This window comes from Ceratotherium simum, chromosome 11, assembly GCF_057802395.1.
Source record: "Ceratotherium simum simum isolate JZ-2026a chromosome 11, ASM5780239v1, whole genome shotgun sequence".
Lineage (NCBI taxonomy): Eukaryota > Metazoa > Chordata > Mammalia > Perissodactyla > Rhinocerotidae > Ceratotherium > Ceratotherium simum.
This window is the reverse complement of record NC_141910.1, coordinates 21,988,980-22,015,884: the sequence shown is the minus strand read 5'-3', so window position 1 is coordinate 22,015,884 and position 26,905 is coordinate 21,988,980. Positions and strand designations below refer to the sequence as shown.

The 26,905-nt window shown below is 35.8% G+C and overlaps 1 protein-coding gene across 10 annotated transcripts in view; it reads right to left on the bottom strand.

Annotated features, from left to right (window-relative positions):
• WDPCP (WD repeat containing planar cell polarity effector) overlaps window positions 1-26,905 on the bottom strand; it is a 380,072-nt gene that overhangs the window by 209,665 nt on the left and 143,502 nt on the right. For 8 of the 10 annotated variants that reach the window (XM_087436667.1, XM_087436664.1, XM_087436672.1 and 5 more), the window contains 3 exons: window positions 16,722-17,331; window positions 6,541-6,729; window positions 3,299-3,422 (listed from right to left, as the gene is read on the bottom strand). In XM_087436667.1, coding sequence (XP_087292793.1) covers window positions 3,299-3,422; window positions 6,541-6,729; window positions 16,722-17,331 — 923 coding nt within the window. Of the gene's footprint in view, window positions 1-3,298; window positions 3,423-6,540; window positions 6,730-16,721; window positions 17,332-26,905 lie in introns of those variants that run through there. The other 2 variants (XM_087436674.1, XM_087436671.1) reach the window with 2 other exon arrangements.

Sequence of the window (26,905 nt, the reverse complement as noted above, 5' to 3'; positions counted from 1 at the left end):
GGCATCAGAAGTGTTATGTAAGAGTACAGGAAAACACACTAAATTTTTTTCTAGACACCTTCTATAGCTGTCTTCCAGCTTAATAATTTTATGAATTAGACTGTATCATCTCTTTAAAATTGTACTATATTGGGGCCGTCCCTGTGGCTTAGCAGTTAAGTGCGCGCGCTCCGCTGCTGGCGGCCCGCGTTCAGATCCCAGGTGCGCACCGACACACCGCTTCTCTGGCCATGCTGAGGCCGCGTCCCACATACAGCAACTAGAAGGATGTGCAGCTATGACATACAACTATCTACTGGGGCTTTGGGGGGAAAAAAATAAATAAATAAAATTATTTAAAAAAAAATTGTATTATAATAAACACTATATTTAGCTACCATATCAAGATTATACTTCTGCTTTCTATCTTTAATGTTAAGAGCAATGATTTACATTTATAGGAAGCATTTCTTTATGAAAATTAATCCCTTTGAAAACATACAAAAAGGCGTCAGGAAAGGACATGAGAAGTAAGTTTTAAAGTTTAGATTCATTTGGATTTGGAGGAAGGCTGTCAGGATAATTTTTCATATTTGCTAAAGACAAAAAAGGGCAAGAAACAAAAAGATGTCTGTGGATTTTCTCTATTGTCAAGATAAAAACAAAATTGTATACAAAAACATTTATTTTAATAACCTACACAGTATACTTGTCTATTATCACAAATTTATACTAGGACCTCACCCTTTATATGCTGTATGAAATTAAAATCAGTGTACTATTTTATTCTTCTTTATCAAGAGAGTCCACTCTAGACTCAAGCAATCTGAGTCCTTAGATTTACCAGTGAGTGATCTTAGGTATATCCCTAATTTGCATGGTACTCCTTTTCTTCATCTTTATTTATTCATTTATTTATTTTTTAAAGATTTTATTTATTTATTTTCTTTCCCCCCAAAGCCCCAGTAGATAGTTGTATGTCATAGCTGCACATCCTTCTAGTTGCTGTATGTGGGATGTGGCCTCAGCATGGCCGTAGAAGCGGTGCATCAGTGCGCGGCCAGGATTCAAACCCGGGCCGCCAGCAGCGGAGCGCGCGCACTTAACCGCTAAGCCACGGGGCTGGCCCTTTTTTTTTTTTTTAAAGATTTTATTTATTTTCTTCATCTTTAATTTAAAATTTCCCATGATGGTCTTTACTGTTTAGGACTTATTCCATTATCTAATAACTTTTTTTAAGAATGTTAAAATACTGGCTAGCCTAAGTACCTGGGGTAATGCAATTCTAGCACTTCACAAACACAAAAAAAGATTTGGGAGAACTTCTTGGCAGCAGATTAAACGAAAGAATGGGTCCAACTTAAGTTATCTCATTTAATTTCTTCTAAACTTACTTTTTTTTTTTCATAATGCCATGTATAGCCTACTGTCAAAAGAACTAATAAACACTCATTATAACTGAAATAGTAGCAGAGCATGCAAAAAAGGAAATATGGAAAAACCTAGTATACCTCAATGGAAAACATTCAATTCCAGCTGTAACCACACAGAAAAGCTAAAGTCTAATAATAATGATAACAGTAACAATAATAGTCACCTCATCAAAGTTCATCCAAAAATAATTAGAATACTGCATTTGAGGAAAATCAATGAACAAAAACATTACACATTAGTAGAATATGTGACTATTAGTAGCATATGAGCATCCTAGGGCCAGCAGCATTATGAAATGTGATGCTTATGTACAACCAAATCACTGCATAAAGTCAGAGAGGCCAGAGACACAGTGAGGCCACCAAGAGTATGCCTCCAAAACATCTGTTTCATTCATGTTAATCATTTTTGAGCAATTCAGGCAGGAAGTGAATTCACTAATATTCCCCAGAAACAGAGAAAACAAAATAATAGTGATAGCAAAGAACAAAGGCCTAAGTCCAAATAAACGTGACATCAGCCCCAGTATTTTTGGCATATGTTCATACATAGAAGACTGCCTCAAAGAGTCTCTTGGAATATGCTAAAGTCACTCAAGTAAAAAGGCAAAATTCAATTACAGACCATAACTCATGTAATATATTAACATTTCTCAGCTTCTCAAAGGACTGTTTTCCAAAGGCTTCACTGTTGGGTAGAGATCAAAGTGCCACTTTATAAATAGTTGACTCATCTGTCAAGTGATAATACTTCCTTAACAGGGTTGTTCTCGGAAAAAAAGGGGAGACTAGATGAAATTGCTTGAAAGAGAACTATAACAGATTATAAGTAAAATTAAAATTCTAAATCCAACTCAGTGTAATACTTCTTCTTGGTACATGGAGATGAAAATTCTATTAACTTTCTGTTATAAAATACATCACATAAAAAAGTATACAAAGTGTATATATTCAGCTAAAAGAATAATAATATTTAATGGACCCCTACTCATCTTAAGAAATGGAAGATTACTAATAGCTTGGAGACTCTCATGTGCCTGTTCCTATCATATTTCTCTTAACCTACTCCACACTATCCTAAATTTTGTGCTAAGCACTACCTTGCTTTTATTACAGTATTGACACATTTATATGTATCCTTAAACTATCTGTCATCTATCTATCTCTGTCCATCCATTCATTTTCCATCCATCCATCCATCCATCCATCCATCCATCCATCTGCTTTTGAACCTCATATATATGGAATATGCTATGTCTTTAACTTCAACAGTATTTTTCTCAGGGTAATTTCTTGACATTATTATGTAATTTTTCATATAATCCCTAAGGTTAAAGGAATGTATTATACCCACTTAAAGCAGAAAAAATGAGGCACAGTAAAGCTAGCAACTTGCCATGTTATATGAGAGGACAACAGACAAATCTTTCTACAGTAATTCTGAAAGTAAAGCAAACCAATGACTATCTCAGAGCTTTATAGCACATTCATATTTTTAGCTTCAGTTAAAACTAAAACATTTCTCTAGTACTAGGAGCACAATTAATATTTTTAAATTGACTTTACATAGCTGATATTTTTTGCTTTCATCTTCAAGGGGAAGTTACATTACAGTGTACTGATGGGAAGTTATATTAAAGTGTACTGATGATGTAAAAACCTTATGTAATATGTAAAACAATATGTAAAACATTACAGTATTCAAATATATTCCTTAAAAGGAAAACAAGAACGAATTAAAGAAAGAATATCAAGAGAAGATTTGTTTTTCTCTTAGGGAATGGACTATTAGAAAACAGCCATATTATGAAATATTCTAATTAAAGAGGATGGCTGCTTAAATAGGTGATTAGTCTGACACTAATCAATCCAAAGATATCATTCACCTGAGCAAGTGGTGGAAGAATCTTCTTGCATATTTGCTGATTTGGTCTCTATATTCCAATATAGTTGTATCCAGGAGTGGTCTTGTTGGAGCGTAGAAGGTTCCAAGGCTTGCCTCAAGCTGTGCTGTGGAATTCAAACATAGCAGCACTAAAACAAGTGAAACTCCTTCAATTACAACAGAATACTCATGTTTGCAGTCAGTCAGGTTTTGCAAACTTGGATGAAATGTGAGCTTGTTGCAGGAAAGATGAAATTAAAATATGACAGCTGGTACAAAAACAAACCTGTGTATAAACTTTCACTTGAGGCAAAGCTGACAATGACTCTGAGCAACAAAAAGCTGTCAAAGCTGAAGAAATCCATAATGAACCAACCTCTCACCACAAATGGGTAATTAAAACAGTGACTCATCAAAGTAACACAGTTTGAACTAGTATTTCCAGTAAAATCAACTCACAGTGTACTCAACATTACGCTCCTTAGCGGAAAGGAGAAAACTAACCTTTCTGCATTGGGGAATTGAAATCAGCATTAGAAATGTTTAAGAAATAATACAAATAAGAATAGCCTTATTGGAGTAATAATATCTCGTTCTATTACAATTTTAAAGAAATAGTGAAAGTCCCTATAGCTTCCCTGAATCCTGTCCTAAACAAGATGGTTGGTTTTGTCCAAGTGTGAAAGCTAACACCCCTGGGAGGGATGACATGCTAATCTGCTCTCTGTCAACTGACACCTTCCTAGGAAAGAAGGATTGGAGAGCAGGTTTCGATAAACCAGAGGGCTAGAGATTGGGAGAAAGAGGCACATTTTGCCTACTTCACAATTTTACCAAGACATGCCTATGGGGTTGTGTTTCCTCCCAGAAATACCTGCAAGTTATATAATTACCATAATGGCAAGAGTATGAGTATGTATGAGAACACTACAGTTCACAGTAAGACTCTCCTGATTTTTATGCTACTAGCACTGGGTCGAATAAACAATTCCTTATTTAGCAAAACTCTTTAGTTTTAGGCTTATTTGGGTTTGAAAGTATTAAATACCTCATCAGAATAATTGCTATGGACTTGGCTAAGCTGTTAGTAATTTCTTTTTTTAATCTCAAATCTAGACAGTAAAGTAAGGTGAACTTTAGGGGTATTTCCTTTCAAAGCAGCAGTCAATTTAGATTAAAATTGAATACAGCAATGCTATTGTGAAAACAAGCCAGATTCTCTTGCCATTGCTTGTTTTCTTGACAGCATGTTTCGTACATCTGAAATGTTCGAGGCTACATGGAATACCGGTAACCCTCAGCACAGTTATAGATTCATTAGATAGCCCAGCTTGATGTTTAAGGCAGAAATGAAGATCTCAAAGATAACCACAACACAGCTACAAATAAAAGAGCTCACTGGGTTCCACTAATAAAAGGAAAACAAATTACCATGTCAAATTTGTTAGATTCAGATAGAATAAATCTCAAAGAGAAAAATTCTGAATATTTTAGAAATGTGTTTTGCAGTTACTTGGGGGGAAAATGCTTATACCTACTTAAAATGTACATATTCTGATAACCCAGCATCATGCAAGCATTTTATTTTAATAGCCTAGTATCATAAAAGCTTTTTATTCCCCTATCTCCTCAATATGGTTCCTTGAAAATATCCTTTATTAAGGCAAGAATCTGATAATGCCCATTTGTGAATTCCCTAATAATCTTTTTTACAATACAGAAATCTTACAATACAAATTCACTAAGATGCTAGCAATTTCTCAGTGTCCTGAGAGTCAATATCCTATCTTCTCTGTGTTTCTTCAACTCTAAATTTAGGATCTCTTGTATAGATTGTAGGTACCATAACAGGCTTCCATTTTTTTTTTTTTCCTACTATGTACCCAATCTTAAGAGTGTACCAATACTAAGAAATAATTACTTGAGATAACTCTGAGGCAGAAATATTACAGTAATACCTAGTACCCTAAAATTTTGAAGTTATACTCTTCTTTTTATATTTAACCAATATTCATCAAGTACGTACTGTGGGCCAAGCACTGTGCTAGACATTTTCTCGTAGAAATACTGGAATCTCCACAGATGGGTTGGAATATCTCCAAAAAGTACATTCAATTAACATTAAATAAACATTTATTGTGGGCCTCCTGTGAGTTGGGCCGAGTCCCATGATACAGAGTTCCTGAAGGAACATGTTCTTACTGATTATTCTTCTCTAAAATTACTAAAATAAACGTTATGTACAGAATTCTTTACTTTGGGAAACATCATAAAATGGAATAAGAAAATCTACAAACATGCAAAGATAATAGTAGGAAAAAAAGCTCTCTAGTAAAGACCTTCTGACATATTTCCTGTTTTCCCTACCTTGTAAATTACCTAGGGACAATTTCTCATTGGCCATGATATCCCACCATAAGTGTCAGTGGTTATTGCAAAGATGTGAAATAAAGATGCAAATGCAAGAATGTTTAGGTGCAATTTACATTAAGTAAATAAATAACTCATAATAAAAATAACATATACTGGATAATTGGCAAATATAAAAATTAATTTCATTATTGTATGTGGCACATTTTTTTTTCCTCCTTTTTTTCTAACAGCGTCTTATCTCTCTTTGACAATAAACATGGCTAAGCTGTTAGTAATTTCTTATGGGCAAAATTACTTACTGAGGGAAGGTAGGAAAATCCTAGCAGACAGAAGGGAGAGAGGTATCAGAACTGCAAGTTAGACTGAAAACAAGAAGGAGCAGCCTGGGCTGCAATTCTCATACACACACACACACACAATCAGTGGTAAGGACTATTGTCTGGACAAAGGACTAGAGGTGTGAGAGAAAAATATTGATGTCTTAAGTGAAGGAGGAATAAAGACCTTTGTTTGGGGCCCATTGTCTACCAGACCCTAGAGAGTACATGAAATTCTTGATCAAAGTTTGAAATCTGAGCATATTCCTCACATGAACTTAGACTGAAAGGTACAATGACTGCACTGTGAGTTCCAACATAGGTATATACAACAAAGTTCTTCTTTATGTTGACAAATACTATACAGTAAGTACCACATGGGGAGTAATTATTTGATATCTGATCTTGTCAGTTTTAAATAGGGCATTAACATTTTTGCCTTTTAATCTCTAATTAAACATAACTCAAAAATATCCTCAAAAAATAACTGACTCAATAAAATGTACTTTATGTATATACAAAACCTATTTATGAAATATAGTTCAAGTCTGACCTTCTCTCTCTGGAGTGAGCTTTTGTCTGAGAAGATGGTTTACAATGGCACTCATGCTGATAAAGCACTGGTGTCCCAGGGTGTCCCAGTTCATACTGCTCAGGATGTTTATTGCCTCACAGATCTTATCACAGTGAATGTACTGGAAGATGATGTCTACCAGGCCTAGCTGTCCTCGTGTGAAGACACCTGTCACAAAAAATGTAAAATCAAGTGAATCTTTTAAAAATAAAAAGTAGTATAGCAAAAACAGAGTAAACATTTCCATAAATGAAAAAAACTGTAATCATTTCTTGCATAAGTGCTAGAAATGTGGGATTTTGAGGGCCTAGAGTAATACGGCTCTGTGGTTAAATCTTCATTTTAAATACCACCTACCAATTCTATCGAGCTTATGCTTATCATTCAGCACATATTGACTAATTTACACTCCACATAATCAAACTCCTTAGACTAAGAGTGAATAAACATGAGAATAATTCTCAGGTAGGCCACAATAGCTAACTCTATTCTTTCTGTCAGTCATTTGGGTCTCTGTGGTGTACCTTTAAAGACAGGGTTTTGATGAGAACACAGTTCTTACTGAACAGCTTCGTTAGTTTTAAGTTGCATTTAGTCTTCAGCCCCACGCACCTGGGGAGTGGAGGGGGTACACATCTCCATGACAAACATAATGCGTCTATATAAATGCTTTTAAGTCTGTTTTTACTAATGGATGCTCTCAATTGATAGTTTCTTCATAGATACCACATACCAATTTATTTTAAATTGGCATTTAGAGATTATTCTCTTCTATTAAAGTAAGAAATGATCAGTATTAATCCTGCTATTGATTCACAACTAACATTTGCTATAAAATATCTTGGTACAATATAAACACATTTGTTTATCCTTTCAAATGAAATAAAAATCTACTTCTAATCTTAGAGGAGCAAGAGCACAAAACAAAGGAGGGGGCATTCTGTTCTAGTTTTATCATCTTTTAAATATGGCTTATCTCATTTGAAACTAATAATTTCTGTGTAATTAAATAATAATAAGTACCAGGGCTTTTTAGCAGGTTATTTTTTTTAATCTTTTAAAAACGGCTGGGTGTAAAATTTTTTTTCTTCAGCCAATGTTTACTGATTTGAGTGAGTCTACAAAAATTTCTCAGTACAAATAATCATAAAGCTAAATGAGAAAAGGTATGTGAAAATATTTGTAAGCTGTATAGTATATAAAATATTACTGCAATTCTTCATTACTATCATCATCATCATCATTTAACTGGAATAGTTATAGGTTTCCAGATTTTAAAAAATATATTAGTTCATGAGAAAGATGCTGAAATTCTTCATACTAACTTCAAGTCACATCAAAATGAGAACTTGTGCTATATCTAACAGGACTCAACTTGATAGGGAATCTGGGGAATTGCCTTGACTGTATATACTAAGCAATAAAATGTTATTATTCTTTTGTGTTGGTAGAATCAACGAATGCTACTGTCCGAAAGCCTTCATGAGCCTGCAGTCAAGCATTGAAAGTCCTCATAAATCAGGGTGCTTTCTTGGCAGTAAATCTTAATGTGCAGGAACTTTGCATGAAACCAAAAATATCTGAAATTTGTGATTCTATCTCCTAAGCAATACTTCTAGCAAGAAAAAGAATTGATTTGTTGAGAATAAGAGCTAACATATAATCATAATCAAATTGTGCAAAAGGTTATAAAGAGAAAATCTTTAAAAGCAGCCAGAAAAAAAAGACACATGATGTACAGAGAAACAAAGACATGAGTAATTGCAAAGCTTGCTTGAAATTATGCAAGCCAGAAGACAAGAGCATGACATTCTCCAAAGGCTGAGAGAGAAAAATGAATTAGCCTAGAATTCTATAACTTTATAATAAAGAGTTGAAAATTCATGCAGAAACATAACAGTCTTAAATGCACCTAATAACAGAGCTCTGAAATAATAAAGCAAAAACTGACAGAAAAGGAAAAAAAGTCAAATCTACAATTACAGTTGGAGATTTCAGCATTTCTCTCTCACTAGTTGAGACAACATGTAACTAGAACGTCAGTAAAAATAGAAAATACTTGAAAAACACTATCAATGAATTTGACTTAATTGACATTTGTAAAACACTTCACCCAACAACAGCAGAATACACATTCTTTTTAAGTGCACATGGAACATCAATCAAGATGAAGCATATTCTGGGTGATAAAACAAGCCTCAATAAATTTAAATGTTTTGAAATCATACAGAGTGGATTCTCTGACCACAACAAAATTAAATTAGATATCAATATAGAAAGATATCTGGAAAATCTCCAAATATTAAAGAAATTAATCAGCATTCTTCTAAATAACCTACGGGTCAAAGAAGAAATCACAAGGTAAATTAGAAAATATTTTGAAATGAATAAAAATTAAAATATCATATCAAAATATGTGAGATGCAGCTATAGCAGTACTTAAAGGGAAATTTCTAGCTTTAAATGTTTCAATTAGAAAAGAAGAAAGGTCTAAAATCAAGAATCCAAGTTTCCACATTAAGAACCTACAGAAAGAAGAGCAAATTAGAACTAAAATAAGTAGAAGGAAATAATAAAAATAATAAATAGCAAATAAACAAAGAATAGAGAAAATCAATGAACTCAAAAGCTGGTTCTTTGAAATGATCAGTAAAATTGACCAAACTCTGCCTCCATTGAGAAAAAAAGAGAAGACACAACTTACCAATATCAAGAATAATCACTACAGAACTACAGACATTAAAAATAATATGAATAACTTTACACAGATAAATATAACTTAAATGAAATGGATTCCTTGAAAGACCCAAACTATCAAAACTCATTCAAGAAGGAATAGATAACCCGAGTGGCCCTATATTATTTAAATTTGAATTTGTAGTTTAAAAACCTTTACATACTTCCCCACACACAGACACAACCTGCATGTCCAAATGCCTTCATTGGTGAATTCTCTCAAACATTAAAAAAAAAGAAATAATATCAACTGAACACAACTCAAAATATAAGAGGAGGGAACACTTCCCAACTCATTTCATGATGTTAGCATTACACTGATACCAAAAAATGACGAAGACATTACAGGAAAAGAAAAAGAAAACTACAGACCAAGATCTCCCATAAACGGAAAAAAAAATGCTTAACAAAACACTAGCAAATCCAGCAATGTATTAAAAAGATAATACATTATTAACAAGAAAGATTTATCCCACAAACGCAAGGTCACTGAAACATCTGAAAACTAATCAATATAATTCACCATATGACCAGAAAAAACATATAATCATTTCAATAGATGCAGAAAAAGCACTTGAAAAAATTCAACATCCAGTCAGGATAACATATCTCAGCAGACTAGGATGGAAGGGGACTTCTTCAACCTAATAACATCATACCTATAATGAAAGACTAAATGCTTTCCACCTAAGATCAGAAACAAAGCAAGGATGTCCTCTCTTGCCACTTCTATTTAATATTGTACTGGAGGTCCTAGCTAGTAAAATAAGGGAAGAAAACAAAATAAAAGGCAGATAACTTGGATAAGAAGATGTAAAACTGTTTTTAACTGCAGTTGTCATAGTCATTTATGTAGAAAATCCTAAGGAATCTATAAAAAAGTTACTGCAACTAAGAAATGAGTTTAACAGGGTTGCAGGATACATGGTCAATATTTTAACATTTTATATCTACATAATCCCAAAGAACAATTAAAAATTATAATTAAAAAATACTATTTACAATAGCATCCAAAAACATGAACAAAATATGTACAAGTTCTTTACACTTAAAACTATAAAAGACTGCTGAGAGGAAATTAAAGAAAACCTGAATAAATGCGGAGAGATATCGTGTTTATAGATCAGGAGATTCAATATTGTGAAATTGTCTTTCCACCCCAAATTGATCTACAGATTCAACATAATGCCAATCAAAATCTTATCAAGTGTTTTTGTAGAAACTGACAAATCAGTTTTAAAATTTATATAGAAATTCAAAGGATCTAGAGTGGCCAAAATAGTTTTGAAAAAGAAGACAAACTTGGAGGACTAACAGTATCTGATTTCAAGACTTACTGTAAAATCACAGTAATTAACAGTGTGGTACTCACTTAAGTATAGACATATAGATCAATGGAAGAGACTACAGTCTATTCATAGACACACACAGGGTCAAGGTGATTCAATGGAAAAAGGATAGTCTTTCCAACAATTGGTGCTGGAACAATTGAATATTCATATTAAAAAATTAATTTCAACTCACACGTCACGCCATGTGCAAAAAATTAACTTGAAATAGACCATAAACCTAATTGTAGGAGCTAAAACCATAAAACTGCTAGAAGAAAACAGGGTTAGACAAAGATTTTGTAGATAGGAGATAAAAGCACAAGCCATAAAATAAAGAAATTTAAGAATTGGATTTCATTAAAATTAAAAACTTAGCTACCCAAAACACACTGTTAAGAAAATAAAAGGTGACAGGCTGAAAAAAAAAATATTCAAAATACTAGTATCTTACGAAGCATTTGTATTCAGAATATATTAAAAATTCTTACCAACTCAATGATAAATAAACAATCCATTTAAACTTGGACAAAAGATTTGAAGATATACTTCATCAGAGAAGATACATGGCAAATAAACCCATAAAAAGATGCTCAACTCCAAGTCATCAGGGAAATGCAAATTAACACCACTACACACCCAATAGAACGGCAAAAATTTAAAAGACCATTAACGCCAAGTATTAGTGAGAATGTAGAGCAACTGGAACTCCAAAATAGTCAGTTTCTTCTTAATTAAACAAACACTTAGCATATGGCTCAGCCATTCTACTTCTAGGTTTTTCCCAAGAGAAATTAAAATATATGTCCATACAAAGACTTGTACATGAAAGTACACAGCATTTTTAGTGATATTAGCTTAAATCTGGAAACAACCCAAATGTCCTCTGCATGTGAAAAGATACACAAACTGTGGTTTATCTATATAATGGAATACTACTCAGTAATGTAAAGGAAAATTTACAGATATACACACCAATATAGAAAATTCTCACAGATTAATGCTGAATGAAAGCAGCAAGACACAAAAACAGTACCTATTTTATGAGTCCATTTCTATGAAATTCTAAAAAAAGCAAATCCAATCTGTAATGACAGAAAGCAGATCAACGTTCTTTAGCTTTGAGGGAGGCAGGGACTGACTACAAAGGGTCTTGAGAGAATCTTTCGGAGTGATGGAAATGTTCTATATCTTGATTGTGGTGGTAATCATGAGTATATATACATTTGTCAAAATTCAATGAACTGTACGTTTAAAATGGGTACATTTTATTTTACATAAATTATACCTCAATAAACTTGATTTAAAAATCCATCATCACTCTAGTTTGAAGAAAGCAGAATGCTGTCTGGAATAGCAGTCCATTTCAAATGATATGAGATCCAATTTTAAGATGACTAGGCATCTAATAAAGTATCTGATATTTCTTTCAAGCAATAAATTACTACCAATTACTACCTGGGTTATATATAATATTTAAATAACTCATTAAAAATAAATCTTTTGAAGAAAACATACTTCTTACAAAAGTTCTAAGAGAAAAATCATACTACTTGTTTTTTAGACAGAATGACACATACACATGCACACACACACATTGCCTGTGATTTTCAAAGTCCTGTGTGAGAGAAGAAGTTAGCTTTAATTGTTTCTAGTTTAATATTATCACTTGAACATTTAATCTTTTTCTAACTTTGTAGGCTCTGTGAGAGCATTGTGGGGGCACTCCAGGTCGATGGAATGCTATCAATACCACCATAGGAAGGTGGTAGTGTGAGAGCACTTGCCACGATTGGGGAGATACACTAGTGCAGCACAGCTAGGGAGATGAAGTCTGAGAAGCAGACAAGGACTTATTAACCACTGAAGGATTTCAGGCTGGAGAATCCATGACCAACTGTGCATTGTTAGATCACTCTGGTGGCAGTTCAGGGGATTAACTGGGGGATCAGATGGGAAGACTGGAAGGCAGAAGATTACAGACAGAGGGCCACTGCTTGATCATGGTAAAATAGGGAAGGTCTAGATTATGGTAATGACAGCGAGGCTGAATAAACTGAGATGTTTTGACAGTATTTAGAAGGCAGAATTGATGGGATTTGGTCACTGACTGGATATGGCATTAGGGGTGAGGAAGGATTCTGAGATGACTTCTTCCTTGGGATTCCATCTGAATAACTGCACCATCCACCAAAATGGAGAATACAGGAGGAGAAGCAGGTTTGGGGAGAAAGACAATGACTTCATGTTTGCATATAATGAGTCTGAGGCATCTGTGAACATCCAAGGGGAGGTATCCAGTAAGCCATGTGGAGGTGAGTCAGGAATAGTGTGGGCTGAAGTCAGAGATGGGATACAAAAATTAAAAATAAACTCAATGTGTATAAAATGGGAAGAGAGCTAAAAATGGAACCTTAGAGAGCCTCAACATTTTCATGAGTAGGCAGAAGAAGAGCATAAAAAAATTGATGAAAAGTTGCATCTGGGGTCATGGAAGGCAAGTACGATGAGAGTTGTATGATGGTGGAAGTGGTCAGCAACCATCAAATGCTGAAAAGTCATCAAGTAACATCAAGTAGGAAGTCACTGGTGACCTTTCCAAGAGCAGTTCCAGGAGAACACTGAAGACATGAGCCAGAACACAGTGCTGTGAGGAGTGAATGGAAAGTGAAGAAGCAAAGAAAGTCAGTGTTCACTATTATTTCAATGAGTTTGACTATGAAAGGAAGGTGAATATTTGATAAATTAGAGAGGGGGAACAATTTTAAGGAAGAGCTGTTTGTTTGTTTTATGGTGTGGCTTGGGCCTGTATCTGCTGATGTAGCAAGATTCGTGGGGGGAGTGGTGACAAAATAAAGGTGTCAAAGGGAATGTCGTAGGACCCAGAGTGGAACTAGTGGCGGAACTAGTCTTGGACAAGAGGAAGGGCTCCTTTTCCATTGAATTGAGAAGGAAAGATTTATGTACATGCGGATAACCAGTTGGTTGGTTGGGTAGGTGGGTGTGTGGGTGGGTAGGTGGGTGGTGAGGAGCAGATAAACTTAATCAAGTGCAAATTTAAAGGTGAAATGCTCTGTTGAGGGGGCAGGGAGCTGATCATGTGAATTTAAAGAGAGCAGTGAAGGTTGGAAAAGGTACTGATGAGAATGGGAAAGCTTTAATATCTCAGTAGTATAATTAGGGACTCCTCTTTTTAAAATTAATCTCAGTCCATATATGTGGAAATATGGACTATGACTGTCAGGTAAAGAAATTCTGATTACGGCTGGCCCGGTGGCTTAGCGGTTAAGTGCACGTGCTCCGCTGCTGGCGGCCCGGGGTTCGGATCCTGGGCGCACACCGACGCACCGCATCTCTGGCCATGCTGAGGCCGCGTCCCACATACAGCAACTAGAAGGATGTGCAGCTATGACATACAACTATCTACTGGGGCTTTGGGGGGAAAAAATAAATAAATAAAATCTTAAAAAAAAAAAGAAATTCTGATTACATATTGCTTTATATAAAACAGTACTTCTTGGCTTCCATGTGAGAGGATGACCATTCTAGCTCCCTCCTGAGGAAGACATGTTCTTCCCATTCTTCTAATAACAGCAGTGATGGCCTTTAATCCCCAGTGCATTTGTCCAATGAGTATAAGGATTTAGAATAGACGCTCTAGCCTTGGAGAAGAGTTTTCCTTCAACATTACACTAACTGTCCTAAGAGTCAAACTCCAAAATCTTAGCATATTGGCACCAGCCACTGCCACATTTACATATGATAGCATTCTATTTTAAATTATGATCTATCTCAGCTTCTTAAATTGTAAGCTACACCTTTCATGTCAAATTTTCCAAAGGCTTGCATAACAAGCATATGAAAAAAATCTCATAAATGCTCCCTAGTGGGGAAACTGCACATGCAACTACCTGTTTATATATGCAGTAACTTGAATTATACATGAAAATTCCACATGGATGCCCAGAATCAGCACTGTGTTAATTCAAGAAGTATATTAAAATTTTTGGATGTATTTAGTAGCAGATACTAAGAAAAATCTGTTCTTCAAACAGGGTTTTCTTAAAAAAAAAAAAAAGATCTGTTAGTTAGAATCTACTGTTTCAAGGAATGTACTCTTCCTAAGAAAAATAAATAATCTAAAATAAACATTAATCTTATAATACATTTTTAAAAATTCTGGAAATCTCCCTATTTAGCTCTTTTCAAGAGCCTGTAAGATTGTAAAGTTTCCCTATCCTATAAAACTTAAGAGTCATATTAAAAATAAAATTTAAATGATAAATGTCAGTTGCAGAAGTTATCACCTTTTCATGTGAATGCTTGACTTCTATTGGATAATTCTCTTCCAAGAGACCTTCTTGGGAAAAAGAGGTGACAGCCAACTCATTGCCTAATTGATTTAGGAACAGTGCCCAGGGAGACAGTCCAATTAAGTTTACAAGCTGGCAATTAGCAGGAAGCCCTCTAAATCCCTACACTGAGAGCCTGTTTACTTTAGTAAGAAGGCAAATGTGCTAGAGATAGGAAGAGAAAGCTGTGCTTTTTGCAAAGCTGTTGTGAATAGGCCCAAAAGGCAAGGCTGAAGAAAAGGTAGGTATATGTGGGCAGACAGCCTTCTGTTTGACAGGTAACTGGGTAATTTAGAGGAAGGATGTACGTGTGTGTGTGTGTTTTAAGAGACATGCAAAACATCTAACGTCCACTTTAATGAGCATTGTGTACAGAGACATATAACTGTTAAACATGTAATCGGGCAAAGTAGAACTGGATTATCTCACAATAAATGAGATTCCAAACATTTTTTTCTTGGACAATATTAACACTACAAATAGATTTAGTTGCATTTTTATTATGGGGAAAGAAAATAGCCCTCACATTATATCCATTATATCTTTCAGGTTAATCAAGTCATTTTCACTAGATTTATTTCAAGTATTCAATTTCAGAGGCAAGTAGATCCATAAAAAAATAAACTGACAACTATTTAACAAACACCACAATGTCTTTAAAAATTGAACTTTGTCCCACAGAACCAAATCCTGTAAGGAGTTTTAAAATGTATTTATCTTTCTATATTTTCAAGTACAAATAATGTGTATTAACTAAAATCTGTTTTTTAAACCTAAGTGAGGTTTTCTTAAGAATGGTAAATTATACAAAACTACTTAAAGAATACCATATATTTCAGGGCATAGCTGGTAGTGGAAAACTATAAAAGGCAAATAAATCATAATAAAATTTTGTTTTAAAGTTTGCTGGTTGAAATGGGCTACATAAATATATAATTTTCATAATATTGATAAATCCTTTTGAAAATTTTTATTTAAAAGAAAAACAAAAAAAGTTATACAAATATCTTTAGCAAACTCTAACTAAATATTTTCTTTCTCTTCTTTTGAAGCACTTGCTTTATACAGTTCCAATTTGGGAAGCAATGGACACCTATCATCTAAAATAACTTTAATGGGGGCCGGCCCTGTGGCTTAGCGGTTAAGTGCGTGCACTCCACAGCTGGCGGCCCGGGGTTCAGATCCCGGGCACGCACCGACGCACCGCTTCTCCGGCCATGCTGAGGCCGCGTCCCACATACAGCAACTAGAAGGATGTGCAGCTATGACATACAACTATCTACTGGGGCTTTGGGGGGAAAATAAATAAATAAATAAAATCTTAAAAAAAAAAAAATAAATAAATCAAAATAACTTTAATGGAAAAAGTATTATATTCTTACAACACAGAATTTTTTTAATGGACATCATAAATACTTTTAAAATATTCACATGCCTCCTTCTTAAGGAATTTTTTTAGTAGACAGTTTATTTTGGAAAGTATCAAATGTGAAAAGTTCAGGCTTTTTATTCATCATAATGGATAATTAGTGCAGTTTCCAAATTCTTCAATATCTAATGTTTCTTGACATTTAGAAAATCATCCACAAAGCTTTTTAAGGAAACTATATGAAATGTTTGAAAGGCAAGCATATTTATGGGATGACAAACAGAAAATCTACATTCCAAGAAGAGTTTTATCTTAATTATAATGTCACCATCATAAATACTTTAATTTACTTACTCACCAACTTCCTTGACTTACCAAGTTTAAAGAGAAGTACACCCAAAGGTCCTCTGTCAAACCTGAGGAAGAGGAGATCATAGATGTCCCCACTTTCAGGCTTCTGAGAAACGACCTGAGGAGCCGTCCACTGCATTTGAACAAGACCGCTGGAAACATCAAAGAATTTATTGAATTGCAGAGCCTCCCTGGGTGAGCGGTCTTCAGCCAAGAGCTGAATGTTAATAGGTGATAGAGCCATATCAAAAATTTGCAGCTCCCCTTGGTTGCTGCCAACTAGCAGAATGGCGCCACTTGGGTGGCAGCATATTAATGAAGGCAAAAGTTCAGCCTGGGCTAAGAGAGTCACTCTACGGTGAGTTTCATAAAGAATTACTGAAGAATCTTCACAGCCCAGAATCAGTTTGTCTTCAGTAACATTCCTGCAGCAGCTAATGGCCTTAGATCTTAGTGGTATTCTGGTGACTGATACACACTGGATTTTGTTCCGAACACATTCATAGATGCAGCTGTCAGCCATGGGCTCTTTGTCTACACTGATGGAGCGCTCCACTGTCAACACCTGATAAGGCTGTTTGGCGCCAAAGCAAACATCCAGCGGATCACATTCTGTGCGGACAGAACTTAGAACCTGTAAGAAATGTATCAGGTATGTTCACATAGACCTTGGTTTTTCTTCAGCTGTCACACATAGGCCTGCATATTAATCCAGCATCCTATTGAAGACCATCAATTATCACCTTAAACATCAACAACATACAAGTATGTATGTGTACATGTATGAGTGTGTATATATATCTCACATAGAATACATATATAAACATATATAGCACATATATAGCACAGCTGCAGAAATTAAACTATACGATTTTAACTTTAACACTTTGTTTTAGAACATCTGTAAATAACTTAAAACAAATACATCTCACAATTTATAAAAGCTAATAAGGAGGGCTTTTAGTAAAATAATATGGTTAGCAGAATATCTAAAAATGTCAGAAGTTTGATTTTTAAAAGGATGAATAAAAGACTTGAAACAGTTTAGCTAATCTCCTTCTCAATTCTGAAATTATTGGTAAATTACTCACCAGAAATATATTTTTAATTAGTAGGGCAGGGTAGGCAAAGGAAAAAACTTTAGAACTCTGTTAACAGTTCTGTAGAAATATTTTACTATCAGAAATGTTATGAAAGGTTGTTAAGTTGACAAATGAGTAATAGAAAGAAAGAATAATGTAATGCACCGGTTTTAAAATAAAAAAATTAAGACCTGGTAAGTAATATAATTTGTCAATATTGAGGAAGTAAAATTTAAAAAGCATCTTTGGGAGCCAGCCCTGATGGCCTAGAGGTTAAAGTTCACTGCTCTCCGCTTTGGCAGCCCAGGTCCATTCCCCAGTCGTGGAAACACACCACCTGTCTGTCAGTTGCCATGCTGTGGCGGCCACTCACATAGAAGAACTAGAAGAATTTACAACTAGTATATACAACCATGAGCTGGGGCTTTGGGGAGAAAAAGAAAAGGATCTTTGCTGTAGAAAGGAAAGGCTACAAGAAACACCTAGGCAGAAGAATAAAGAAATAAAATAACAGGTCATTCACTTTATTCATATGTAAGTGTTGGAGGCCAAGAATCTGGAGAGTGGTACTAAAGACAATATTTTCTTTCTTTCTTTTTTTTTTTTTTGTGAGGAAGATTAGCCCTGAGCTAACATCCATTGCCAATCTTCCTCTTGTTCCTGAGGAAGACTGGCCTTGGGCTAACATCCGTGCCCATCTTCCTCCATTTTACATGGGACGCCGCCACACCATGGCTTGACAAGCGGTGTGTCGGTGCGCACCTGGGATCTGAACCCCGGGCCGCGCATCAGAGCGCATGCACTTAACTGCTACACCACCAGGCTGGCCCCTAAAGAGAATATTTTCTAACACTTTGTCAAAAACTTCAAAATCAGATGTAGAACATTAAAAAGCACATTTACACGCCTATGATAAAATTTCATGAAACTACACACACATGAGCGTGTACACACCCACACACAAAAGTGCATGTAAAATCTGATGAAATCCAACTAAGGCCTGTATCTGAGTTAAGAGTATTGTACTGTGGTCATTTTCTTGGATTGACAATGTACTATAATGTAAGATACTATCATTGGGGCAAACTAGGGGGAAAGTACAGGAAGGGAAATCACTTTTGGCAGGTTTAGCAATTATTTTGGCAGTTTCTTGAAAGTCAAACTATTTGAAAATTAAAAGTTATTTTGTTTTAAGAAACCACAAACAGCTATGTTACATAGTGCTTGGCTTGGGGAGGGGATAGGAGGTTGATGTGAATTTTAAAAAAAATCCATCCTACACATCACCATCAAACTCACCTCCTAAACTAAATGTTTTTGGTCACACTCCCCTGTTCAAACCCTTCATTGACTACCTACTGACTAATGAATTAACTTTTTATTCCCCTGCCTGGAATGCAAAACCCTGTAGGACCCATATCCAACTCCTTCCCTCCCCCACACTCTTTCCTGCTCTTGTTTTTCTTTATTGTCTAATAAATATTTGAGTATGAGCTATAAGTGCCAGGCACTGGTCCTGGGTCCTGGGGATACAACAGTGAGTAGGTGCTAACCCTCAGAGAACATACACTCTAATGGCTGAAGATAAAGCAACAATTCACAAGCAAACATACACATATGATATTAATGATCCTATATATGTACGTCCTAAGTACTATGAAGAAAAATAAAGCAAAGTAAGGGGAATGGGGAGTGGCAGGAGTGTGTGTGTGGGGAATACAGATATCTCAGGACAGGCCTCTCTGATAAAGGTGTCGGAAGAGCAGTCTGGGAGAAGAGAGCTCCAGGCAGAGGAAATAAACACCCTGAGGTGGTGCTCTTGGCCTCATCAAGGAACAGCAGGAGACAAACAGGGCTAGAGAAGAGGGAGGAAGAAAGTAGTGGGAATTGAGGGAGGGGAACAGATTGTGTAGTAGCTTGTAGGCCACTACAGGGACTTTGGCTTTTATCTAAACGAGAGGAGAAGCTATAAACAAAGGAGGAACGGGATCTGACTTGCAAAATCTAGTGTTATATCATATAGTCTCCCCTCATTACTCTATTCTGAGTTCAAACTAAAACCTGCCCTGCGTTTTCCCAGCTCTATAACTTGTTAAATTAGTTAAACAAGGAGGCCATTAGACCGATAGAGCTCTAATGCCACGGGAGCCTATGTAAGCAAAGCAAAATCTAAGCCAGTAAATGCCACAAAGTTACAAAATCAAAACGCTAAAGATAACCAATCACAAACAGCCAACTAGGCTTTAAGCTATAGCCAATCAAATAATTTTCTTTCTTTGCTTCTGCACTTTCTCTATGTAAGTCTTTCCCCTGGCTCCTGTTGGCCTAGTATTCCTAATCATTTCCAGTTTGGTGCTGCCGAATTGGAATAGATTTTTGCTCAAATAAACTCTTAAAAATTTTAATATGCCTCAATTTATCTTTTCACAACTTCACTCACGTTCTTTGCCTGAAATCCACACTCTTCATCCAAAGAGACTCAGTTTTTCTTACCAACGATACTCACCCTTAAAGAACTAGACCAACGCTATCTCTATTTCCGGATTCCTTCCAGCTGAATGGCATCCTTCCTTTGATCTCACCTCCATACCCTCCTCCCCACTCCAGCTTGGCCAATGACTCTCTCATGATATTTGGCCTTTTATTTACTTCTGATATTTGGTCATATGTTCTCATTTTCACTGTAAGCTTAAAAAAAGAAACTGTCTCATCTGTTTTACGCTTTATTTTTGTATCCTGTGTAGCAGTTAGCCAAAAGCTATGCTGGTAGTAGGTATGCAATAAACTTTTTAAAACTACGAATTAAAAAAATAATGCTTTACTGCTGGTTGAAATATCATCCTTCCAGAAAGCTTCAAGTTTTGTAAAAGCCTCAGGGCAGAAAACTGAGAGGCCAAGTGACTTTGAACAGGGCCTGTACTCATACAAAGACAGCCTAAAAGGGGGGCCAGGCCAGACGGCAGTCTCGGCATAGAACAAGTTAGTCTCAAGGTCCAGGGACAAGGTTCCCAGGCTTCCTCTTTTCCAAAAGTTTTTGAGACTTTCTCCAATAGACTCTGTAGTTTCATTAAGAAAAAAGGGGTTAAAAGGGGAAAACGATATTGTGAGTTACAAGGAATATATATATTTGATCATTCAGATGACCACATTGTATTTCTCATATATATTTGGTCTTAACCTACAGTTCTTGGCTCAGATCTCCCAAAACCCTTGGAATTTCCTAACTGTTAAGAGTGATAAAGGTGTCTTTTGTTATGTTAATGAGGTGACTTGTGGAAAGCACTTAAGGATGGGAGCTGGTTGCCAGTGGAACCAATCATGTGATGAGAGCGTTGGAATTTTCAGTCCCATCCTCTGACTTCCAGGAAGGGGAAAAGGGCTGGAAGTTGAATCACTTATCAATGGTCAGTGATTTAATCAATCATGCCTATGTAATGAAGCCTCCATAAAAACCCAAAAGGACAGGGTATGGAAAGCTAACACGTGGAGGTGCTGGGAGAGTGGCAGCACCTGGAGAGGGTGTGGAGGCTTCCTGCCCTTTCCCTATCCCTTGCCTTATGCATCTCTTCCATCTGGCTATTCCTGAGTTATATCCTTTTATAATAAAATGGGGATCTAGTAAGTAAAATGTTCCTCTGAGTGCTGTGTGCCGCTCTAGCAAATTAATCGAACCTAACGAGGGTTCTTGGGAACCTCTGATTTATAGTCGGTTGGTTAGAAGCACAGGTGAGAACCCAGGCTTGCGACTGGCGTCTGAAATGATGGGGGAGGGGGTGGACTTGTAGGACTGAACCCTTAACTGGTAGAATCTGATGCCATCTCCAGGTAGGTAGTGTCAGAATTGAATTGAATTGTAGGACACTCGGCTGGCGTACAATGTACATCTTTTCCTCCACTGCCAAACCCAGATAACTCTAAAAAACCTAGCCAAGGTCAGAGAATCACCTGCTGTCTTCCCAACTAAATGGTTGAATTCATTTAAGGGAGGAAAATGTCTTGTATGGCATAAAGATACCATAAAAGTTTAAAGATTAGAAAACACAAGTCTACATAAGTTTCAGTAAAGAGTAACTCCACCAATAACAATAAAAAGAAAATAAGGTTTCGTGCTCTCACTTTTTAATACATTGTTTTATTTAATCTTTTCAATACTCCAAAGTTAGGTATTACAATCTACATTCTGGAGATAAGGAAAATGAGGGTCAGAGAGATGGTATAAATTGCCCTTGGTCCCAAAGTTAATAAGTGATAGAGCTGTAGTTTAAATCCAGGTCTGTTTGACTCTAAAAAACCACAGTCTCTGCAAGACACACTGCCTTGTAAGCACAGATAATTAATAAGTTTACACGAACGTACCAGCTCTTCCTCTATGTAATCAGAGGAGGGAATGAAAAGAACCACAGGGCATTAGGAACCTGAAGGGTGGTGAAGGGATCCCACAGACGGGAGAAGAGTGAGAAAAAGGTGAAGGGACTGAAGAGACAAATTATGCAAATGACAATGAAGCCTGTCAACCTTAGGGTGAGAAAAAAAGAAGCCTGTGCTATTTTTGTCAAGTAGTGAATAATATAGGCAACCCTGCTTTGAATGAGGACATTTGGAAGGCAAGGTTCTTAATAAGCAGACTTCATTTAAAGATGCTTCTTTCTTGGATTGAGTTGTACTGAAAATAAAGAGCATACTTTGTATATGTAAATGTAAAAATAACCCTTAAATGAAGGAAATAAAAACTAAACTATTGGGGCCGGTCCAGTGGTGTAGTGGTTAAGTTCGCGCGCTCCGCTTCCTCGGCTCTGGGTTCGTGGGTTGGGATCCTGGGTGCAGACCCACACACTACTTGTCAAGCCATGCTGTGGCGGCGTCCCATACACAAAATAGAGGAAGATGGGCACAGATGTTAGCTCAGGGCCAATCTTCCTCACAAACACACACAAAAAAACTAAACTATTTCCTCACAACACAAATTATACAAACACAAAACATTATTGCTAGTTTTTGCATCTGTTTATACAGAAGAAGATAGAAAGGAAAACTTGAAATTTCTTCTACGATGTTGTATGGAATCTTTTGAAAGTAATATGTCATGAATAAACAGGGTTAAGTTTATATGACTCTTAAAATATAACGAGATGTCATTAGCATTAAAATCTAAAATACTTATGCTTAAAAGGATTTCACATACTTAGTTTCAGAATTTAATTCCAAGCTGGACCTGACTCTACAATAGCCACAAGTAACACTGCATAGAAGCAGCACACACCAGGGTCTGACTCCTTGTTTTGGCCATAGAGAGCTCAGGGATCTTGGGGAAGTTAACTTCTTGGAACTGTAGTTTTCTCATCTGTAAAATGAAGATTTATTCACCTGCGTTGCAGGATTGCCACATGAATTAAAAATACTGTAAATAATATTCAGAGGACAGAGGAGCCCTCAATAAATAGTGGCTATTATTGTTGTTCCTGAAGAGAAAGTCCTGGATTCTTTGGCAAGGACAGCAGATAAAAAGAATGAGAGATACGATCCTAAATAAAATCTGAATTTGTTTATTTAGAATTCATGACTGACACATATAGTTGCAAACTATAAATGTGGAAGATAATTTTAAACATAGAAATGATGTGGCTTGGAAGTTAATATTAAACTGATTTCATTTATTTACAATATTTAGCACTGTGCTTGGCATATGGTAGTTGCTCAATAAACACTATTGGCTGAATATATTTTAAATAAGACATACAAAATTCATATTTAATTTCATGATTTTAAATTTATTTAAATTCATACTTAATTATGTGATTTTTAAAGATAACCAATATTATTAGAATAAGAGAAACATTTCAGTCTATGAAAATAAGAAACCTGTACATACAGATACTGCCATGATAAAGGTATCATGTCTATAAGGAAATAAACAAGGAGCAATAATAAGTACATAGTGACAGTAAATCTGCCCAGGGAAATGTTTATAAATAATTTGACTGACACAGCACAGAACCTCAGTGCAAAAGTTTAGGTCAATCAAGAATACTGAAATGATACTTGGATGTTACCATATGTGATATTAATATTTTTAATTGAAAGGAAAAGTGGCCTGGGATTCCAATTAGAATTCTAAAGTAAGATATTTTGCATATAATAAAGTCGAGAGAAAAAGATAATCATCAATAAAAATGGGCTCAGCTAAAATATAGCAAGGAGGTTCAGCGGAAGAAAATTCAGTCATTCAGTTTTTCTAGGAAAATGCTAATGTGATGGAATAAGATTATGAAAATGAAGTGTCACACCTGCATTTTCAGAAGCCTTTTAAAGTTACAAAAGTATACCCTATTGACTGAGGAACCGTATGTAAGAAAATGCGATTAGGAGCCAGCCCAGTGGTGTAGTGGTTGAGTATGTGCACTCTGCTTCAGCAGCCTGGGGTTTGTGGCTTCGGATCCCAGGCACGGACTTACACACTGCTCATCAAGCCATGCTGTGGTGGCCTCCCACATACAAAATAGAGGAAGATTGGCACAGATGTTAGCTCAGGGACAATCTTCCTCAAGAAAAAAAAAATGTGATTATATGTTTTCTAGCTATAGCACGTTCTGTTAGCAGATCATTTGCAAATAAGAAGTTGAAAAGACCAAATACAATTTTGTAGTTATTGCAAAATACCAAGAAAAAATACAGGCATTTTAAAATCCAAACTTGCACATACTAAGACATCTCTCATATTTATGCAGCCAGTTTTTCCTCCCAAAATGAACTTAGATTGAAGTACTAGTCAGAAAATGATTTGGCCAAGATATAATGCTAAGATAAAGGAACAAAAAATACAGTGTGTAGTGAAGGGAGAAATGCTAAGTGACAATGCCCTGAAGAAAAAGCACAAAGGAGAGAGAAGAATCCAAAAAGACAGGATGTGGCTGGTGATATTCATGTAACCTAGCAAGATTAATTTGAAGTCTACGCCCATCTTCCATGAGGCATGCTCATTGTTACCCTCTACAAACTTCATGGTTAAGAATTCTCTTTCCTCATTGAGTTCTTCGTCATTTTTCTTCCTCCCTCCCCCCCTCCCTCTCTTCCTTCCTTTTATTGAGGTATGATCGACATATAACATTATATTAGTTTCAGGTGTACAAAATAATGATATTTGTATACATTGCAAAATGATCACCACAATAAGTCTAGTTAATAGCCATCACCATATATAGTTACATTTTTTTTCTTGTGATGAGAACTTTAAAGATTTACTCTCTTCGCAACCTTGAGGTCTTGGTCTTAATCCTATCTTCAGGTACTCCCTGATTTGCTGAATTCTGAATTCTAATAACTCTTTAAAGATTCTTAAAGTATATGCCAGAGGCTTCAGGAACTGGTCATTAGAATTCAAGTGGGAATGCCTGTGATAAAGAACAGGGTAAAAAGTTCTAACAAGCGCACAGTGAATAGGCAAACAATGAGAAGGGGGAAGAACAGTTATAGATAATTAAGGGATGAAAAAATAAAAACTTTCATAATGTGTGGTGACCTGCTGAAAGTCTGAAAATCTAAAGGAAAAGATCTCTGCCTTAATTCTAAGGTACAAGGAAGAAAAGCACAGAAACATGGGCAGTGTGTTAGCTAAACCGCAGGTTATGCAATGTCAGAAGCGGCCAATGAGGGGAGATTGTGATACTAGACAAGAGATGGATGACTATGGTCCAATGTTTTACTTTTTGTTGTTTGCTTTTTGTTTTGTGTTTTTTTAAAAGAAAACTGTGTGATACAGAAAGAATGGTAAGAACTGAAAATTTCAAGCTAAGAAAGAGCAGAAAATATAAAGAGGAGTCTTAAAGGTCCTGGAATTTCCCAATTTCAGGGATAAACAAGCTAGTATCATTTCTAAAGTGATTGTTTCAGTCAAGTTTAAATCAGTCAGCTTTAAGGATGAAACTAGTTGAAAGAATGCACACTGAGGGGCCGGCCCGGTGGCGCAAGCAGTTAAGTGCGCGAGCTCCACTGCAATGGCCCAGGGTTCATCGGTTCGGATCCCGGGCATGCACCAACGCACTGCTTGGCAAGCCATGCTGTAGCGGCATCCCATATGAAGTGGAGGAAGATGGGCACAGGTGTTAGCCCAGGGCCAGTCTTCCTCAGAAAAAAAAGAGGAGGATTGGCAGATGTTAATTCAGGGCTGATCTCCTCACACACACAAAAAAAGAATACACACTGAGACGATTTTATTTTTATTCTTAAAAAAGCTAAATTTGAAAAAAGTAGATAGAACTGATCCAAAAGTCATCAAAGGAAGAACCGTATAGAGAAGGAAAGGCATAAGCAGTCAATATGACTGATGCCTTCTTTGGAAGATATTTTAACATTAAGAAAGCACATAAAGCAGAAAAGCAATCATAGTGAGCTGGAGATAGGCTCAAGATTCTCATATTTCATGTTTAGCTAGAGCGGGTACCTATTATGAGCCTTTTAAAGTAACCCAATATGTAAATCAGGAAAAAAGTTTATTTAGAGTGGCCTTTTCTGGAACTGAAAACTTTCACCAGTGGGTACCCAGATTATTTAAAAGATTATGCAACACCAAAAAGTTCTTAGCTTATCACTAGGATTTATTCTGAAATCTACATTTCCCCTCCCACCTTGCAGAAATTTTTAGGAACAGGAGATAAAAGGTACACTTTATTATGAAACATTCAAGACACACATAAAAGTAGAGAAAATATGACAAATGTGAAAACCAGCTTTATGAAATACTATCCTTTTGCTACAATATTTTTAAAGAAATGAAATAGATACCGTCGAAACCTGCCAGACCTCATTCCCTTTCCTCCTTCCCCAGAGGCAATGCTGTTATGAATTTGGTATTTATTCCTAAGCATATTATTCTACATTAATGTAGAACAACCCTGAACAACACATAGCACTGTTTTGAATGCTTTAAAATTTTATATAAATATTACTATACTGTATCATACCGTAATTCCTTTTTGTTCAACTTACTCTTTTGGAATTTAATTATATAACTCTAGTTCCTTCATTTCAACTTCTGTATAGCATTTTACCCTCTGAATACACCACAAAATACGTTTTCATTCTCCTGTTAGTGGACTTTTAAGTTGTTTCTAATTTTTTTGCTGTTACAAA